The 15,638-nt window shown below is 39.9% G+C and overlaps 1 protein-coding gene across 1 annotated transcript; it reads right to left on the bottom strand.

Annotated features, from left to right (window-relative positions):
* Positions 1–1,786: 1,786 nt before the first annotated feature.
* cxcr2 (chemokine (C-X-C motif) receptor 2) lies at positions 1,787–5,088 on the bottom strand. Its single transcript, XM_037108650.1, has 2 exons — positions 4,927–5,088; positions 1,787–4,095 (listed from the first exon to the last, which is right to left on the bottom strand). Exons 1-2 carry the CDS (start codon positions 4,999–5,001, stop codon positions 3,013–3,015), a joined length of 1,158 nt encoding a protein of 385 aa, XP_036964545.1. The 5' UTR covers positions 5,002–5,088; the 3' UTR covers positions 1,787–3,012.
* Between the last annotated feature and the right edge of the window lie 10,550 nt (positions 5,089–15,638).

Raw genomic sequence — 15,638 nt, 5'->3', positions numbered from 1 at the left:
CTAATTATGTGTCAACTGCCAGAACACAACATTCAGCAGTATAATATTTATTACAATGAGCAATGATATTTTTAATACACCAGCAGTTTGTACAGTGCCTAAAGATCTGCATGTGTATAAGAGATGAGCCTGACACTATCTTGTAGATATCTCTGATCGTGAGGTATCTTTTTTTTACTATTGTCTAGTGTAATGACAAACAAACTAAATAACCCTCAAGTAAAGGAGTTCACAGTATTTAAATATGCAGTTTAGAAAATAGTAATATGATTCTCCTCCAGTTGTGGCCACAATGTCTCAGAATACAAAAACAACAATACATTTAAGTTATTACTTTTCAAGAAAAAAAAAACACATACGCTTGTGAAATCTACACACTTAACATTTTCATGGCTGACTCTGGTAACAAAGCACTGCATTAAAACATCCTTTTTGAAAATGAACATTGAATGTTTTTGGTTTTGTATTTTGTCAACATATAGCATTTCATGACTCAAGAAGTGTTTTCTGTTTTTCTTTCTTGTTCATGTGTTCATATGATATAACAGGGTCATAGATAGAGGGAGTTAAGTGATAATAGATAATAATAGTGATATTGTATATTGATAATAATGAAAAATAGAACAGCATGACAGAGAGAGAACAACTTTAGAAAAGCAAAATGTGCTTTTTTAGGCATAAGCACAAATGTGTATTGTCAACTATAAGAAAAATGGACAAATTAAGTTTACTTAAGACTCTACTTCCTCTTTTTATTTCTTCTTTTTAATCATGCAAACATCTCAACTTTTTCCAAGGTAATCGCCTCCTCTCATCTATCGTTGTGCAGAGCGAATGCTACGTTTCACTGCACTTAGAACTTGGAAGAAAACAACTATGGAATGGAACAGTACTCCAAAACATGAACGCACGTCATCACAGGACATCTTCATTACTTAATGTTTTATACGGTGTTTGTTTTGTGAAACTTGCTGTAAATACAACTCCTCCTGACTTTTTTAAGTGCCCCTAATTGTTCAATCAGCTGCTGACTGTAGCTACATGTGAGGTTCACACACTTGCAGGTAAACTGGGACGGTTGTAGATCACAAAATGCTGCAAAAGACAAATTGCTGAACCTGTTCAGTCTCTGAGTATGAATGTGAGAACAACCATCCCCAGCATTTCACATCATGAATCACTTTTCTTGCCTTAAATAAACTGTTAGTCATGGCTTGTGAGCCACATTGCAACAGTGCTTATAGAACAGATGGATGCTTAAAATGTGTTTTTCATTGTCACTATGGTAATTAGTGGAACAGTGTTAAAACCTAAAAGCTACATAGCCAGAATGCGGACGACATGAGACAGTCATGTATTCATGTATTGGTTTTCAAGGGTAGAATAGTCAGTAGCAAACTATAAAAACAATATATGCTTTTCATGGAGGCTTCTTAAAAAGGCTAATGTAACAATTTACATTTATGAATCACTTTTTTAGGCCATATGTGAGTGGACTGCAACCTGACGTGAAAATTGAGAGCTTCCCCTTTGCTCCCGGTTGCCATTGGGTGATTTGTTTAGGTTGTTTCATTTTGCTGGATTTCTTTGTGAAGGACTCGGGTCGGATTTCCCTGCGACACTCCAAAGATGTGACCTCATGCACACTGACTGCTTGCCACAGTGTCTCTCTCTGCTCCGCTAACAGACAGTAACAGCAGCTGAAGTTGGTTTAGAAATGGAGTCCGCTAACACAGAGACAGTAGGACAAATTTAATGAATGAAACCGCACCTGGTTTAGGGTTTAAAGCTTTATTTTAACAAAAGTATGAGCTACATCAATCCAAACCACAAACAGTAACTATATGCCTTTAAAATATACATTTGCAGGTGCACAGTATATGACACATGAATACTGAGTTGCATATCTTAAAACACCTAAAAAAAAATAATCAAATGAGTTTTGCAGACAGAGCTGAGAATAACAGAATAACTGATAGCATCTCTTCATGAGTCATTTTGTCTTGCAACGGTGGCTGCTGCACAATTTCCCACAAAGACGCTGTCCCCCTCCCTTCTGCGTTACGCCAGCCACAAAACCACCTGACTCAGGTACACACACGCACAGGCTCTCATGTGATCAAGGCACACGTTGGGATACACAGATGAAGTGTTTCTTCTGTATCATGGCCAGATGTCAACTGCAAAAGTACATAGGGTACAGAGGGTATAACACTGATACAGAGAACAATATCATGTTTAACACACTAGCCAGTTTGTACAGAGCTTAAATGTGTGCCTAAATGAAAACCAGTCATCACAGACACTTTTGAACAACAAGGGTTGATTGTTCAGTTTGCAGCACTACTGTCACTTCTGTAAGGACAAAAACCTCACCGTGTTCAAATTTACAGGTTGCAAAACAAAAACAGACGGTTCTTCAGTCACGTCCAGAGTTTCTCAGAATCAAAAACAAAAAGAACAAAAAAGGAAATTACGTCATTAAAGGACCTAAATGATTTCCTTTTAATCATAAACCACACAAGCTTTGTAATACAAACAACAATATGTCCTCAACTGAACCGTTACAAAAGCAACAGTATGGCTCCAGCTTTCTAACTACATTCACGAGGTGTCACTTTTTCCTACATTGACAACTTATCTATGTCTGGATTGCAAATGTGTTGTGCTCAAAAATCACATTTCAAAGAAGGCTAAATCTTTCAGCATCAAAAGACATTAAGGCAAAAATGATAATGATAATGATTTGAAATTATGAATACCACTCTCACGCCTGTGTGTTCAAAACAGCAGCCTGCTTAATTTAGCATAAAGCCAGGAAATAGGCAGCAAACAACCAGCCAGGCTAGTCTAGGTTTAATGTTTTCAGTAGCGTACTTTAGTAACATACATACGATAGTATCAAAGTTGACAACTTGCTTGTTGGCTCTGTCATACTCATCCAAATTGAAGGACAAATGAAAAAAAAAAACCTTCAACTAAGCCTGTGAATGAATAATCCATCATTGTTATTTACATAGTAGCAGAGGTGAGTCTTGATCTGGTGCTCCCTGTGCTGTTGACAGAGCCCTTCCTGAGGGCCATCCGGAGCCTGCTGCTGATGACGCCGTGTCTGTAAAGAGCTGAGAGCAGCTGGTTACGGAACTTCTGCCCAATGAAGGCGTACAGCACTGGATTCACTGCACAGTGCATGAAGGCCAGCACTCGGGTCACATCCAGCACCAGTTCCACTCTGTAGCGAGCTTCACATGACCCCTCTTTGATTGTTCCACCTTGGATGAGCGTGTCAATCAGTACAGTTATGTTATAGGGCAGCCAGCACAGAACAAATGCAAACACCACTGCCAGGATGACGCGTATGGCCTTGTGCTTTTGTTGATTGCGTGTGTGAGACAGCGTCACCAAGGTCCAGCCGTAGCAGACCGCCATCACCACCAGCGGCAGGAAAAAGCCCATCGTGTGCCGCACAACACGTATGCCAACACGCCAGTGCTGACTGCTCTCACCAGTAATGTTCTCGTAGCAGATGGTCCGTCCCAAATCTTTGGTGTCTATGCTCTGCTTCTGAATGATCACGGGTAAGGACAGCATTCCAGCCACCACCCACACCACAAAGCACACCACTTTCACCATCAGGTGATTGGAGGACACGACACGAGTAGCTCTCACGATGGCGAAGTGGCGGTCCACACTGATGCATGCCAGCAGGAAGACGCCGCTGTATACTGACGCCTCCTGAAAACCTGACAGGACTTTGCACAGGAAGTTGCCGAAGATCCAACCAGACTGAGCATCGACACCCCAGAACGGGAGGGTGATGCTGAAGAGAATGTCGGCCACCGCCATGTGCATCAAGTAGATATCTGTGCTGGATCGACCTTTCTTCATGGAACAAACCACGTAGACGACAACACTGTTGCCGAGGATGCTTAAGACAAACACGATGATGTAGGTGATCATGATGCCCAAGCTGTTGAATTCAGGCGCAGTTACACTGCAAGGAGTAGACGATCCATCCTCATACTCAGGTAATGTATAATTATTTAAGATATCAAGGAGGGCAGGGTCAATGTCAGGTCCACCTGGTGTCAGCAGCTGAACAAAAACAAAATCATTACAGTTTGTACAAGACACCGCAGAAGAAGCATCAGCAGCAGAGAAGATTCAGGGTTGCCCTCGATGGCACAATAGAGAAAAGCTTTCAATTTAGTAATGGGGTATCTCCTCAATACAGCGATGGGCTTGGGCAATTTATTAATATTATATCAGTATTGTGATGCTCAGCATTTTAAAATTGACTCAAAGTAATACTTGAGTAAAAGTAAAGACATTTTGTTAGAAATGAACTTAAATGAATGAGCACTTTAGTAAATGCCTGAAAAAAGGTCTGTGATTACAACAGGCTGAAGATATTTATGGACATTAAACACCATCTTAGACTCATCTGAAATTTTTGTAAAAAATACAAAGAAATGAACGCAGATGAGTCAAATCATCGTGTCTCAAGTCCTGTCATGTGTTAAAGTTGAGACGCGGGTCAGCTATGTTCTGTCAGGTCAAGTTGCAAGTCATCAAAACAGTCCGCTTCATTCAAATATATCCCTGTGAGAGTGATATTTTCTTATGTCTATAGAAGTTTACTTAAAACTGTTCAGTTTCGTTGAAGATTCGTTGACTGCAGCATACTAACATCAGAAAAACATTATTTCTGGGTGATGAACTCAACAACATATAATTTCCCTGACTGATGATCAATGTCTTATATTCCTAAGTGCAGATTTATCAAAGAAAATTTTGATATAAATGGGAAATTGTCATCAAAGGTTGTTTAGAGATTAATATCAAAATTATGCATGGTTCCACAACAACATTGGTACCTCAATTGCAACTTTAAAATAATATAAATTCAGGATTTCTACAGTTTACCTCTTTCCCTCCTCCTTCTTGATTGGTCAGAATCAAGCACTTTAAAAAGGTCAAGATCAAAAGGTGCCGCTCCATCCCTCCTTTCTCCAGGTGCACAGGTTAACAAAAGAAAAAAAGTATTGAGAGCGGTGATAAGCAGAGTGTGTCGTCTTTACTCAGACTTCCTTGAGTAATGTGTGTGCCAGTGTGAGCAAACTGTTCATGTTCAAGGGAAGTCTGCAGACCACAGATACAATCTGTCTGAAGCAATCTACATGAATAAGGCTTCTTTCCAAACCTTTGCGCGTGATCTTGTGTTGACTGTGACAGAAAGTCAATCCTGCAGAGTGAAAAGCTGATATCGTGACAGTAAATTACATGATACGACTTCAGTTTGTTTCATTTTTGCTCTCTTCTAACATCTCTGAAACATGTCCAGCTAAAATAAGCATCTGCCAATGTAAAAACAAATGTCTCATGATAACAGGTACACCAGTATTTTGCAGCATACTGGTAAAAAAAAAAAAAAAAAAGTAAGAAAAAAAAACTGTATAAACAACTGGGAAAATATGTGTCTACAGGACACATGATGTTTTTTTTTTTTTCAGATTTAACCTTCTCACTGAAACCAGCCTTATCAGAGTAATCAGTGCCAGAGAGATTTTAGAAAAAAAAAGTTTCCACTGAAGTGCTGCCTTTTGGTGTTTGTTATCTTATTTCCGGTACAGCTGTTTTTCAGGCTTCTCATCTTCGGTTCTATGTCATTAAATTTGTCAGAGCTAAAGTTGTGTATGGTGTTCCACAGGGGTCAATCCTCGGACCCCTGCTTTATAACAATATTAGGATAAAAAAAAACTTCTCAAGCTCATGATGAGTTGCGTGAGTGCTTGTGGTATGTGTTTCCGGGGTTTACCACTGTCTCGCGTATGTTTTTTAATCTCCCCTTTTTCTGTTGTTGTTGCATTTTGTTATATTTTGTTCATGACAGTCTTCTACACCTGTGGTTTGTTGTAAATTTCTCATGGATCTTCTCAGAGGCTCCATTAGCTACTTTATATGTTGGCATCCAACACATACTGTATGAATGAACCATCTTAGATATTTCATTTTACACACACAGACTAGTGAAAGTAAGTGCAACACGTTCAGGGGTGTCAATTCATTCCACGTACTCAAAGGTGCAATCACAAAACTGCCTCCTGCGTCCTACGCTCATAACCACACTTTCCTTTTTTCGTACTTTGGGGTTGTGACAGACTTCAAAAAGCAGAACAATAAACATTTGTTCGTCTTCTGTTGCTTCAGATATCATGACTCATGATTCAGTTTGACCAGTCTTTTATACATTTAATCAGTGGGGCTGACTGGTAGCAAATTACGTTTTCACTGGATGAAATAACATTTTCATTTCTTCAATTATCATATAAAGTTCAGGTTAATTGTAAAAGTTGATTAGTTGTAATTTAGGTGAAAGAAAAAGAATAAAAATGTATTGAATAGCAGTAAAAGCCAGGGGCTGTGCTCTTACTTGTCCAGTGGATGGCAGCAGTAGTCTAGCTCTGTCTGCTCACTGCAGACCCCTCTCCATGACTAAGAAGACAGATCTAAGTGTCCTGCTGAAAACACATCAACACATGAAGTTCAGTCATCTAATTAGGAGTATGCTGTTTTTAAATCTTGTGAAAACACTTGTTTCATGTTTTCTGAGGCTCTGGATGAGCTGCAGCTGAAAAAAAAACTGACAGAAAACTGATGATCATAACTTTCTTACAAAAACAGTTAATCAAACTTGATTTTTTGCTGCCCCCTTTCAAACAAATCAAAATGCAATTAAAGCACTTCACAAGTGATTGAAAAAAAGTTAGGGGAAATTAAGAAAAAAAAATGGATTTAGAGAAAAATAGAGACAAAAGTCAGAAAAAAACAAATGATAGTAAGATTAAACAGAAAATGTTTTAGATAACAGACAGTCTACCCAATAAACTAGAAGTGTTCAGTCTCCAAGGAAGAGATGCTGTTGAGTCGCATCATGGGAAATGTAGGATCTAAAGTCTCTTGACCCATAGGAACCGTTTGGACCAACACCGATCAGGTTTATACCAGTTAAGTCTTTCACACACTGCATCGGGAACATCTCCACATGATCGGCATCCCTAGAAGGAAAAGTACTCAAAAATGAACCCAGGGCAACATGTCTAAACAGTTGTTGGAACAGTGTTGTAGGGCGATCATTAAAGGAAAAAAAAAACAATGCTGTCGCTCTGTGAGGAATGTCGTTGTTTTGATTTTGTGTGTGTGGTGTAGTTTGTAGTCTTACAACTCAGAAATCAGTTTGCATTTGTAGGAAAGTCTATGAACTTAAAAAAAAAATAGTTTTCAGTTAAATTCTGTGGTCACCACAGTTTTAAGATATTCACACGTTTTGTTCTACGCCATAAAACATACATCATTAAATATTCCACAGTATAATGATAATAGCGTGCTTGCATGTTGTACTTTTTTTGGACGCCTACAAGTGACTAAATGAGACTGCAGGTGTCTTCACAGACATTAAACGTCCTCACATGGCAACTCATCACTTTAGTTACAGACTCTTCAAACTCTGACTTTACAACTTGTACGTTCATCAATTTAAAGCACATGTATAGTAATTCTGTTGTAAGACACTTGGACGTAGTGACGTTAAGCTCATGTGACCATGTTATAGTCTGATTAATGCCTAACATTAGCTTTTTAATTTTTGCAATTTAATTTACGCTTTGAAAATCACAGAAGTTGTGTTCCTCTGTGAGGATTATCTTGCTGAACAAAACATGTGAATTTCATGAACTTTGTATAATCCAGTGGTCTATGTGGAGGGAACCAGGGCGATGCTAACTTCCGTGTTTGAGAGATGGCTCTGAACATCAGTGTCAGCACCAACCCAAAGGAAATGTTTCCTGATATAGCCCTGCCCAGGTCCATTTAAAGACTGCTGTCTCCCTCCATCTGTTGGAGCACAGGCTGCTCTAATCAGCACATTGTAGCCTGGAGGACTGGGCAGAGGTCAAAAGTCAGTCCTTGTCTTTGAGCCACTCAACCGAGACATACAGTAGCTGTAAAATGAGATAAACTAGAAAGCAGCAGCCTCATCTATGTAGAAAAACTAGCACAGATAATTAAGCTCAGCGTTTGCTTTGGAAGCAAATGGTCTCTTTCCTTTAAATGTTCTTTTATAAATAACTTCAAGTTGCATTCATTGTAGAGATTTGTTTTATATATGCATTCAAATTCACCTTCTTTGAAAATAGATTTGTCCCCGATTTGTTTTGCACACTGCAGCTCGTTTGAAAACTGGTAGGTCCTCCTGGTACGACTGTAGGATGGAACAATCGAACATTTTGTGTTCTACTGACTCTTTGGTGAAAGTGCTTCTGAAGTTTTTGCAGCATCATCCTGGGCTACAGGGACCCCTTAAACTTCAGAACTTGTACACCGATTGCACACGTCCTGTTACTGAACACTGGTAGATCCACTGTTTCCATTTAACAAACTGCTTGTTTTAAAACTGTTGCTTGTTTCTTTACGTAAAATGTTCCGTCGTTTCTTTAAACCTTGTTGTTTCAAACTTTTAATGACGATGTCTTGGCCAAGATTTTAAATCTCAGCGGGAACATTCCTGGTAAAATAAAGGCTGGTTAAACTTAAGAAATACTTCCTTAATGAATAAATCTGAGGGTGTGATGGTGTTTCTTTTGCCTCTGTGAAGACACAACTTCACGAGATGAATTGAAGCACAGTGGAAGGCAGGGCCACTCTGTTCTCTCCTCTAACACCCAGTTAATGTTTCCAGGCATTTCTCGTCACGATTGCTTAATTTATAACTCATGCCCAGTTCAGAGCCAACAGGCAGAACATTACATTAATTATTCCTAATATGTTTCATTGAGTATCGATTGCAACATGCAGAGTTATATCACCACACGAACCAGCAGTTTCTTGTCACTGGTCACAGACTTTGTTTTCTTGAGTCCTGACAGCTTATTACTCAATGCAATCTCAAATGTTTGTTTTTTTGCTTTCACTGGTCTTTTTTTTTTTTAAAAATGTGTGCACTGTGGATCCATAGAGGTCACTTTCCACATCCCAAGATAAATGAATACCCATTACACGCTCGTTATCAGAATTTAGATTTAAATTACTCAACAAAAATGTCTAAAATCTGTTTGCACTCAACCACTTTGAACCATTTAACGAAGACTATCCTGGGAAGACTTGTAAAAACTCACTGTACACTTACTTTCCTCACACTAAAAACACCACACAGACACAATTAGTCATTAACCAGAGAACACATGAAGCATTTAGCAGCTAAAGAGATGCATATTTCAGTCAGGCATTGGTGGAGACTGTGTAAGAGAAGTTAACAGTTTCATCATTCATTTACTCTCTGATGCTTCTACCAAACTGTTTCCACTGGTAATTTAAAGGATGTGTCCTTTAAAGGACTTAGACAGGCTCATATTTTGTTATTCTGTAATTTTGTGTAACAGTTTTCAGCCCAACAGAAGTTTGGTGAATGAATCTTAGAAGGAAGTATGTTAAGGACAGGCACATGTTCTGTCTACATGTGTTCACAGTAATTTGACTTGCTGTAATGAGTTGTTTCCACCCCTGGGTGCGTCTTGTAATCTAAACATACTTGATCTGGATTTCTGACTCTGAGTGACATCAAACAGTCAATCAGGGGAAGTGGGTCACAGCTGCTGGTTCAAAACGGTGGATGCATTGTGATTATACGCATGTTTGAAAGTGAAGACATGATGATGATGATGATGATGTTGTAAGCTGTGGATCAGCAGGTCAGCAGAAATGAGTGTTTCTCTGTAGGACGACCAAAACAAAACTGTGCTACTGTTTGTTTTCGATGGTCACATGAGACGTTCTCATTATGTCTGTGGAGCTGTTGTGGATTTAAAGACACTTCAGCAGAGCAGGTGCATGTTGTCTGTCTGTCTTTTTTTAGCTAGAAAAGCTCACGCATGAAAGAAGATATTTAAGACTCCCCTGCTATTTCAGCACTTCAATCTACAGAGACTTTAAGAAAGACAATCCAATGTTTGCATTTGGGACCACCCAGACAATCCTCCCATCTGCCCGGCCGGCTCTGTTTACTTTAGGTTTTGTCAGCTTGATGGCCGGAGATTAGGCTGTGGACACACCGCTCAGAGGTCCTGTCTGTTTCAACGAGTGTTTAGTTGGATGAGAAAACAGTAGCCAGACTGCTGCTTGTCAGTGAATCACTTTATTACTGTTGCTACCTGCCCTTTTTTTTTTCCCCTAATGCAGCCCATCAGCTGTAGTTGAGGAATTCAGCATTGCAGTAAGTGACACACTTCCCCAAACAAGATTTTCAAGCCTTTCTCCTTTAGTTCCTCATATTTTTAACTGACACTGAGCAACAGCTTAAGAGTGGTCTTTAAAAAGTTGCTTCATGGATCATAAACTATGCTTCACATTTTGTTCCACGGAACATTTTGAGGACATTTACAAGGGTGAGTACATTTTGAAAAACGATGTCTGCATCCTTGGAAGTGTAAAAACTCTGACTCAGCGCTTCTTTTTAATGTCCCCAGTGTGCAAAAATACATTCACGTCCCTCTTTCTCTTCTTTTTTTATCGAACAGGAAGCAGAGATAGACGGCCTTTACCCGATGGCCGGGCTGCCTTATGAATAAATCCGTTTATTTTACCCGTTTCATGGAAATATAATACCTACGCAGTCTTATGACATTTTGGGGTAATCGTATCTTTGTTAAGATGGCTCTGCCTAACACCTCGTTCCCACATCTTTGTTTGTTTTGCATCAGTAATTACAGACACATGACCTCAGTTGTCAATGCAAGGAAAAGCATTTTTTTTGTAACTTCACCACTAAGTTGAGAAATAAGCTAATTTTCTGTTTGTTTATGCCCACTCTCGAAGCAAAAACAGGGCCATTAAAGCTGCTGTAAGCACAGTTTTAGCTAACTGTCAGTTTTGCAGCTAGCAGTCCACTCCCTCGACCTTACGGCACCACAGGAAGGCGGAGCAGGACCGCCTCTTGTTGGAGCTCTCTGCCCTGATTGGATAAAGTCAGCAGGGATACCAGAACATTTCTTCATTCTTTTTTTTCTCCCTGAGCTGAGAGAGGAGAGGCATGATTTACTGAACAAACTCTTCACAACAGCGATTACTGTTGGAACACGACCAGTAAGTGAGGAAGTTGGCCTGCCAGATGTTGTTTACTGGAAAAAATGGACACAATGTTTCTTACATAAAAAAAGAAATAATTTATTAACAGAACACAAAATGACAAAAGGCTCAAATGATTAAGAGTTTGTCAGCATTTCACAAAGTTTGTAAAGTTCCTCTGAACACAGCAACTCATAAAATGGAGCGATTTTATAAGAGTTACTGTGGATGAAATGACCCAACAGTATTTGCCTTTACTCAAACTTTCGAGTCATTGAGGGCTGGCTCTAATTTGCAATGTCAAGCAAAGAAAAATAAAACAAGTCTGCAAATACTGTGCATGAAAACATAATACAGGATCCATAAACAGATCAGTTGAAAAAGTTTCAAACACAGACAGTATGATTTAAGGAGCTGAATACACTCAGGGGTACTGAAGTATTTATTTTTTTAAGGAGCTTTGTAAACTGTTCCGAGTGGTCAGAGCACAGAAAGAAGTTAAACATCTACCGCAATAAAATGACACTGATCCAAAAACATCAGTAGGAGGAAACAATTTCTGCAGAACAACTTTACTTTGGATAATAAGTACACACTTTTACTTATGTAAGGTTTTTAATTAGTGCAGTAGTAGGAGGATCTGAATACTTCTTCCACCACTGGAATCAGAATTCACTTTACTGACCAAGCGTGTTGACACTTAGAAGGAATCTGACTCACTGTGGATGTAAAAGGCAGATCTCATAGTGAGTCAGCATCTGAAAACTATGTGTAGATTCTGTTTGGGACCATTTTCTTGTGCCCTCTCAGCTCAGTGCTTTCTTTCTTTTGCCTCAATCCTGCTTCTAACCAGATCTTTCATTTCCTGTTTTGGAAAGCTGTAAAGTCCTCTCTTCTCATGCAAAGCTTTGTGAGAACAAAAGCCAAAACTGTGTGGAAAGACGATCTGTTTTTTATACGTTCGATGACATACGATGGGTCTTATTTTAGCATCCAAACTCTTTTTTTTTTTTTTTCCTTCAATAGAGGGTGTGTTCAAGGAGCCAGAGGCTTTGGGTTGGATTTTCTGGTTTATATTACACTCAGTATGAGTCACAACAACATGAACCACAGCATATATCCCAAAACCAAGTCTTAATCAAGGTCAACCGCTGTGCCATTTAGGATATTTTCGACCGTTCAAGCAAAGCCTTAAATAACACGCCTGTTCTCTCACACAGCAGGAAGGAGCCGTGGAAACGTTGTGCCAGCCCACACACTGGTGGTGTGTTGTTTGCCTGAAACAGGAGGAAGTCTGTGTGTTTAAGTGGCTGAGAAAGGCTCAAGCTATCTGGGTTTCACTGACAGAGTGACTCTTTTTGCCAACATGTAAGCTCCCCTTGAGACTTTGGCTGCAAGGTCCCTGAAAGCACCCTTTTATGGGTTTGTTTGCAATGTGACCAGTTCAGGTGACCCACAGGACAAGCTAACGTGGGACAACAGGGAATTTGAAGCTTCAAATGATTTTTTTTTCGTCTCTAAAGTTGTTCCCCTGGACATGTGATGTTTTTGTGAATTGTGAATTTTTGTGAATTCAGTTAAACTACATATTTAATTAAGCTTCAAGCTGCATTCAAGGACCTTTTAGCCTGGGCAGCAGAGAAAGCTGTAAACGCATCATTGCTTTGGTGAATGTTAGCAACATAGCATTAGCTTCCATTTGGAGTCTTGCAACCGGGCACCTTGAAAAAAAACAAAAACAAAACACTTAGTCCAACATTTCACTCTCCCTTTAGCTCCATTTGGACCATCAAACATCTGTCCTCTCAGCTGCTAGTTGCCCTCTGAGGCATTGAAGGAAGGTTAATGGGATCCCATTGACTTTGCACTGAAAGGGGCTCTGTAGAACCACTGTGTTGCATTGGAAGCCGCTCGTTAGTTAATGTTAGTGGACTTCATTTTCTGTACCAACATTAGTTAGTGAGCAAAGTGAGGCACTGAGGCGCGGCACTGAAGAGCGTGCATAGAGCTGGACAACAAACAATGTGAGTTTACTAGGTAACGTGAAACTACCATTTTTAAGCTCTGCCTTCTTGGAACGAGTTGTGATTTTCAAGAATCGTGCCAGGTGTTTAAAAAGATTGTTGTCAGCATGTTACAGTCACAACAGTGTAAGAGTTCGAACATGGCCTCGTGCTCATGTAAGGATGTAGTAATCGCTACTGTCATGAGTCAGAGAGTGAACATGTTGATGGCTGATCACACGTGGAGCTGTTGTTTTTCTCCATGAGGGACCAAATGGCCTTTTTTCTCCTCAGGAGCTGTTAGCAACCTGTTAGCATTTGACAGCAGAAGACACAAATTAAATCTGTCAAAAACAGATTTTACTGATTTTACGCAACACCTGATCAATAACTGATATCAACGTCCCATTCACGTTACATTCATTTATTTTAATTTTTATTCTAAGTTTACAAAACAATTGAAAAACTGCAGTTAGGTTTCACAGTTTTCAGCTCATTTGGAAAAATTCTGCATTTAAATAACAGTTTGTAAGAAAGCTGGCAGACGATCTTACCTAAAATCCCAAAGTGCCGGTATTTGACAAGATGAGACTCAAGAATCCACTTTCTCACAAACTAGACCTTAAATTTAGCTTCCAGTGTTCACAAACTTTGTCATAATTGTCTGAGTCTTGAGATGCTCTGAACTGACCTGTGTGCTACAATCACAGTTTCTTATTTTTCTTGCGCTGTGGCCTAAGAACCTCCAGTTGAACCTTGTAAAGCGTTGGCATGATGTAACTGTACCCTCTGCCTCTAAAACAAGTCATATCAGGTTCGTAGAACAACATGGGCGTCTCTCTTACTTAAGCAACTATATACAGTAAAGTAAAGTAATACCTGATGTGTCAGGTGACAGGGGAAAAAAAAACAGCTGAACTTCCCTCCCTATTATAATCAAAAACAAGCTGGTCAGATTCAGCGGGGTGGGACGGGTGTCAGCGTTTGAGAAGTGTTTGGCATGCGAGCTACTGAGGATGAGAAGAATCGGGAAAATGAAAATGCGTAATTCACCCTGAGGAACACAATCAGAGCGTTGCATGCAGCTAGGGATGATGATACTAGGTGGGGCCAGTGAACTGAGTGCACAAGCCACATCAATCTGACAGGTCACGAACAAATGTTTGTGCTCTCCACGAGCTAAAAAAAAAAAACTCTGTATGCATGTGGTCGAGTACATTATGTCGAACAATGATCGTGATATTGACAGAGTGCGGCGAATAAATCCCATAAGGCCGCAGCCAGAGAGGAACGGCCCGCCTCACAAAGACCGAGATTCATTCACTGACCTGGAAACTTTATTCTTCTTTATCCAGTGGAACCAGTTCAACCCCTCCTCCTCCTCCATAAACCAAATATTGACCTTTTATAAGAAGAATGCAGAATGCTTTACACCAGGCATGTGCAAGACCTACAGTGACACACCACTGACTATTGACACTGAGGTATACAGTGATAGACAAGAGATTAAACACATCAAATACAGAATTTAATGTATCAAACATTCAATTATAATGAGCTCTGGGTGAATGCATCCAGTGTATAAATGTCTGTGTCAGTGTTTGGTGACTCAACAGCAGCTTTTGTCTGCAGTGCTCATGTGCTCCATGACCGAGCACAGAATACCTGTTTAACAGGAGGCTGCTGATGGGACGTGTATCTTCAGTTATATTCCACCTCTTCATTGTCCCGAGATGTTGGCCGCAACACCAATATCTTTGTCCCTCTATAATAGCTTATAGGCAGTGAGTGCAACCCAGCAAAACAGGAGACAATAACCCAGCTTTCTCTCCCTGACACACACTCCAGAGGCTTCTCGCCCCACAGAACAAAAAACGACTTACTTCTTTCTCTTTCTCTTCTTTTACACAACTCATGGGTTGCAAAGAGCAGCAGCGATTAATTCTCATCTCCTGACAAACTCTACTGAGAAATGTTTTCATGTTTCCATGATGTAATAACCTTCTCCGCACATGTTGGGACATTTCATGGTGAGTTACCAACAGCAGACAGGTGGCAGAACACAAATCAGAATGAATCAGAGCTCAATATGAGGACTTGTTTGTGTGCTTTTAACCAGGCGAATGGATAAAGTAATGGGCTGGGATGTGTTCGGTGTCCCAAGAGGGAAAACTCCCTTTTTTTTTCCCAGAGAACATAGTTAGCTGTTAGCACATAGCCATCTGGTTAGAGTCATGGATTTTAATATGTTGTTGGATTGTTTCACACAGACACTGTTCACACTGTTACTGTGTGATAAGGTTATTTCATGCGTGTTTCAACGTGTGACAGGAGATATTTTGACCTCAACCATTTTCCCCTCACCCTTATCAAAATGTCCGTTGTCAGATCATCAAACAGATCTTTCAGCAGAGTTTATCTGGTGATGTGAGGAGTGATGTGAACTGCTCACGTATTTACAATTTCACATCTGGATTATAATACATCGGTGAGCCAGACCACACGGAGCAGTGAGAG

The sequence above is a fragment of the Acanthopagrus latus genome, chromosome 9 (genome assembly GCF_904848185.1).
Source record: "Acanthopagrus latus isolate v.2019 chromosome 9, fAcaLat1.1, whole genome shotgun sequence".
Taxonomy (NCBI): Eukaryota; Metazoa; Chordata; class Actinopteri; order Spariformes; family Sparidae; genus Acanthopagrus; species Acanthopagrus latus.
This window is presented reverse-complemented; position numbering and strand designations above follow the sequence as displayed.